The following is a 3,733-nucleotide window of genomic DNA, read 5'->3' as shown; positions in this document are numbered from 1 at the left end:
GGGGTGTCCCCTTTGGTCCACCTCGACAAAGGACGGGAGGAAGTAGGGCCCCGGAATACACATTATGCATCTACTCCGGCGCGCAGCGCAGAGCCCTTGGGCATCATTGAGGTCTCGACGTTCTTGAAGTTCGGGCCCTAATCTCGAGCACTCACCCGACATTGAGGGGGGGGGGGTCACCTCGGGTCACCTCGGGTCACCTCGGCCCCTCTCGGCCCCTCTCGGCCCCTCTCGGCCCCTCTCGGCTCTCGGGCTATGCGCTCCTCTTGCCGAAGCTCTCGCTGTCGCCCACACACAGCACCTCGCCGCCGGCGCTAAAGACGACGACGCTGTGGCACGGCGCGCCGCTCGTTGCGACGAGTATGCCCTCGACCCCCTCGCCCCACGGGTGCTCCGCGCCTACCGGGACATGTCCGCGACATGTCCGCGACGTGTCGTGGGCGTCTCCTCGCCCCACGGCTGCCCCGCGCCCGGCTGCAGCTGCACGTAGGTCAGGTTGTCCGGCTTGAACTCCTCGGGCACCTGCCACTGTATTGTGCCGCAAGTGCCATTATGCGGCGGCGACGAACTACTCGCGCCCGCCGCCGCCGCCGCCGCGTCGGCCACCGCAAGGCCCGCCATGGCAGCCGCCGGGGCCGCCCCGACCGCCTCCGCCCCGTCCGCCCCGTCCGCCCCGTCCGCGCGGTCGTTGGGCGGGCCCGGCGGCTTGGAGTGCGGCCATGCGACCGCGCCCTCCCACCGCAGCAGCCGCCACCGGTCGAGCAAGCCGACGACTAGCCCCCTCCACCTACCGGCGAGAGGCTTGGCGGTACGTGCTGGCGGTGGACGGAAGGCGGCAGGGAGGAGGAGGGCAGGGAGGAGGAGGAGGAGGGGGGGGGGGTGGAGGAGGCGGCAGGGAGGGGGAGGGAGGAGGAGGGAGGAGGAGCGAGGAGGCAGGTCGGACACCGCTTGGAGACAGCGGCGCACTGCAGCGCGGCGCGCAGCCCGCAGAGCTCGATCACGCGGAGGAGAAGGTCCTCGCCCAGCTCCTCCTCGAGGTCTGGCGGCGAGGAGGGCGGCGAGGCGGCGGCGAGGGACGAGGACGGGGCAGACGTCGGGGCAGACGACGAGGTAGACGCCTCTCCGCCGGTGCCGAGGGCGGAGGGCGCACCCGTCATGGCGGCGACGCTCTGCCAGAACACCTCCACGACGGAGCGGCGCATCGCGCGGGGCTGGGCCGGCGGCGGGTCCGCTCGCGGGGGAGGCTGCGGCCGAGCGGCCGATGGGTCGAGGTGGGACGACGGCGACCAGGGGTCCCACGGCGCGGCGAGGGAGTACTTTGAGTCGGTGAGCTGGAGGTTGCCCGCGTCCACGCCCTCCTTGAGCGCCGTCAGCAGGTTGTCGAACGGGACGAAGCCGGCGTGGTAGCCCGGGTACGGCTTGGCGTACTCGGGGTGCTCCTGCTTGAGCCAGGCGAGCAGCTCGGGCCGGCCCATGCTCCGCTGCGAGAGCGCGATGGTGATCTGCTTGTTGTACGTGATGTTGGGCAGTCCGATCGCCGCGTAGCGACACAGCTCCTCGTGGGCGCTCAGCGGCGGCGGCGCGAAGTTGAGCCCAGCCTCCACGTGCTTCCTTAGGTGCTTCGTCTGCGCACCAGGCCGGAAGATATCGCGCCGCCGCCACGGGATGTGGCGCCGCGGCGCGTCTTCCGGCGGGTGGTCCTTGCTGCCGCTCGGCGGGTCCGTGCTGCTCGATCCGCCCGTCATCGGCGTGGCAAGAAGGGAGGAGGGGAGGGGAGGCGGAGCCCGCTGCGCGGTTTCAGCGGTGGCCGGCCTGCTGGTGGGGTGATCCTCGCGTGCGGAATAAAAAAACCTAGACAAGTTTAATGTAGGTAAACCATAGGGGTGGCCTCAGGCATCACCAAGGGATCCTCTGCGGTGCCACATAAGCAGCTTAGTGATTGTCGGGACTTTAAAGGATTCGTTTGAAGATACGCAAGCAAGACAGACGGTACTATGGACTATGGTCACCAGTAACCCATAATTCGACTTTGAGGGATCATATCCCAAAAAGCCGGGAGATAGCATCGCATTATTGTTGCATATTATGCCACATAAGGTCAAACTTGACCCCACAGGCACATCAAGAACCCGATGCTCCGGCTCGACTGTGCCGGCACACTGCCTCCTCGCGCCTGCTGTTAGCAGGCCGTCGCGGCCCGTGGTGCACCAGAGAGAGAGGTCGATGCGTTGCCCCCGCTGGCGAGTCCGCGCAGCTCAGGCCGACCGGGAGGTGTGTGGTAAGCGCTCGCCGCTCGACGCGCCCGCGGGCAAGGGCAAGGCTGTCCCCGGCGCGCCCGACCTGTCCTACTCCCTGTGGGTGGCGGTGGGAATTCTTTTTTGGGTGAAACTATGGGCATCATCTGTCTCGCGTCCACCCATACCGCGTTGGTGTCCAGTCCGAGCCTGGCTGTTCTTCACCTTCCTACTCTAACCTAACCTAACGGACAAGGGGGGCGGGCGTCGCCGTCGAGCGTCGTCCCTCTCGCAACCAGCTAGGGCCTCGGCGCTAGGGGATCCCCCGCGTGACGTGTTTGACAGAATTTGACTTAATGGATTATGCAAATTAAAACAGACGCCCACTGAGGAGCCTCCTGGCCCGACGGCAGGCCGAACATGTGGGACATCACTTACGGGTCCTCAGTCTCTGATCTATCTCTCGACTCTCCCCCCCTCCGCTACCGCTAGGCGCATAAGGCGCAGACGCGCCACTCTCTCTTTCTGGTGGGCGGGCGCGAGGCGCATGCCTCGTCACCCTCCACCGCTACCCAGCCTCTCTCTACCCTCGCGACATGAGCTCCACCTACTCCGCCTCTGCCCTCGCAACATGACCTACCCCGCTCTCTCTGCCATCGCAACATGGGCTTGCCTACCCCGCCTCTGCCCTCTCGACATTGCCTCGCCGCTTGTGCAAAGTGCGCGCGCCTCGTCAGGCAGCGTGCCGAGGCAGCGCAGTCTGCGGGAGCGCCTCGATGCCGCGCCGTCTCGGCGCGCCCCCCCCGCGTGTCGAACCCCCCGCATGTCGAACCCTCGAGGATGCTCCGCCGGCGTGCGCCGCCTCCTCAGGCGCTGCCATACGCGCCCATCTCGTACCGCGGCAGCTTGTGCCGCTCCGACCGGTCGTGCCCTCCCCGCTCGCCCCACCCGTCGCCCGCCCGCTCGCCCTCCGATCCGCGCCGGTCGCCGCGCGCGCCGTAGGCGGAGCGGCCGCGGCTGGCGCTGTCGCGGTGCCGGCTGTCACGCGGCCGGCTGTCGCGGCTGCGGCTGTGGCTGCGCCCGCGCTCGCGCTTCCGCGCGAACCAGAGCTCGCGAGAGAGGCGCCGCTCGAAGTCGCGCGCGTCGCGAGGCGAGAGGGAGACGGCGCCTGCAGACACCCGGCCTCTGTGGGGAGATGCGGGGAGGTGCGGGGAGGTGCGGGGAGGTGCGGGGAGATGCGGGGAGGTGCGGGGAGATAAGGCGCCGTCCGACGAGAGCTCGTCGTCGTGCGCGGCGCGCGCCTGCGTGGTGGATAGACCACCATGAGGGCGGGAGTGTGCGGTCTCGTGCAAAGTATTCAGAGCACCGTGTGAATACGAGGCGGACACAAACACAGTGGATACGGCGGAGTCCGTGTCCTCTCCAGAGCGGGTGGGAAGACAAGAGTGCGTCCTCCGCGTCTACGGTTAGGGGGCGCGCCCTCGCGTGAAGTTGAGGAC

General features: G+C 68.3%; 2 protein-coding genes across 2 annotated transcripts in view; both read right to left on the bottom strand.

Moving 5' to 3' along the window:
* The window catches only part of EMIHUDRAFT_469777 (hypothetical protein), a gene marked incomplete at its 5' end in the record, with an annotated part of 3,994 nt that extends 2,249 nt beyond the window's left edge, over window positions 1–1,745 (bottom strand). The window contains 2 exons of the mRNA XM_005773897.1: window positions 432–787; window positions 946–1,745. Coding sequence (XP_005773954.1) covers window positions 432–787; window positions 946–1,745 — 1,156 coding nt within the window. The remainder of the gene's footprint in view (window positions 1–431; window positions 788–945) is intronic.
* Window positions 1,746–2,480: 735 nt separating this feature from the next.
* Window positions 2,481–3,733, bottom strand: part of EMIHUDRAFT_458334 (hypothetical protein) — a gene marked incomplete at its 5' end in the record, with an annotated part of 2,876 nt that continues 1,623 nt past the window's right edge. Inside the window, one exon of the mRNA XM_005773896.1 lies at window positions 2,481–3,139. Within this exon, the coding sequence (XP_005773953.1) occupies window positions 3,101–3,139 (39 nt within the window). The 3' untranslated portion in view covers window positions 2,481–3,100. The remainder of the gene's footprint in view (window positions 3,140–3,733) is intronic.

This window comes from Emiliania huxleyi (assembly GCF_000372725.1).
Source record: "Emiliania huxleyi CCMP1516 unplaced genomic scaffold EMIHUscaffold_322, whole genome shotgun sequence".
Lineage (NCBI taxonomy): Eukaryota > Haptophyta > Isochrysidales > Noelaerhabdaceae > Emiliania > Emiliania huxleyi.
Note: the sequence above shows the minus strand (reverse complement) of the source record. Positions and strands in the feature narration are given on the sequence as shown.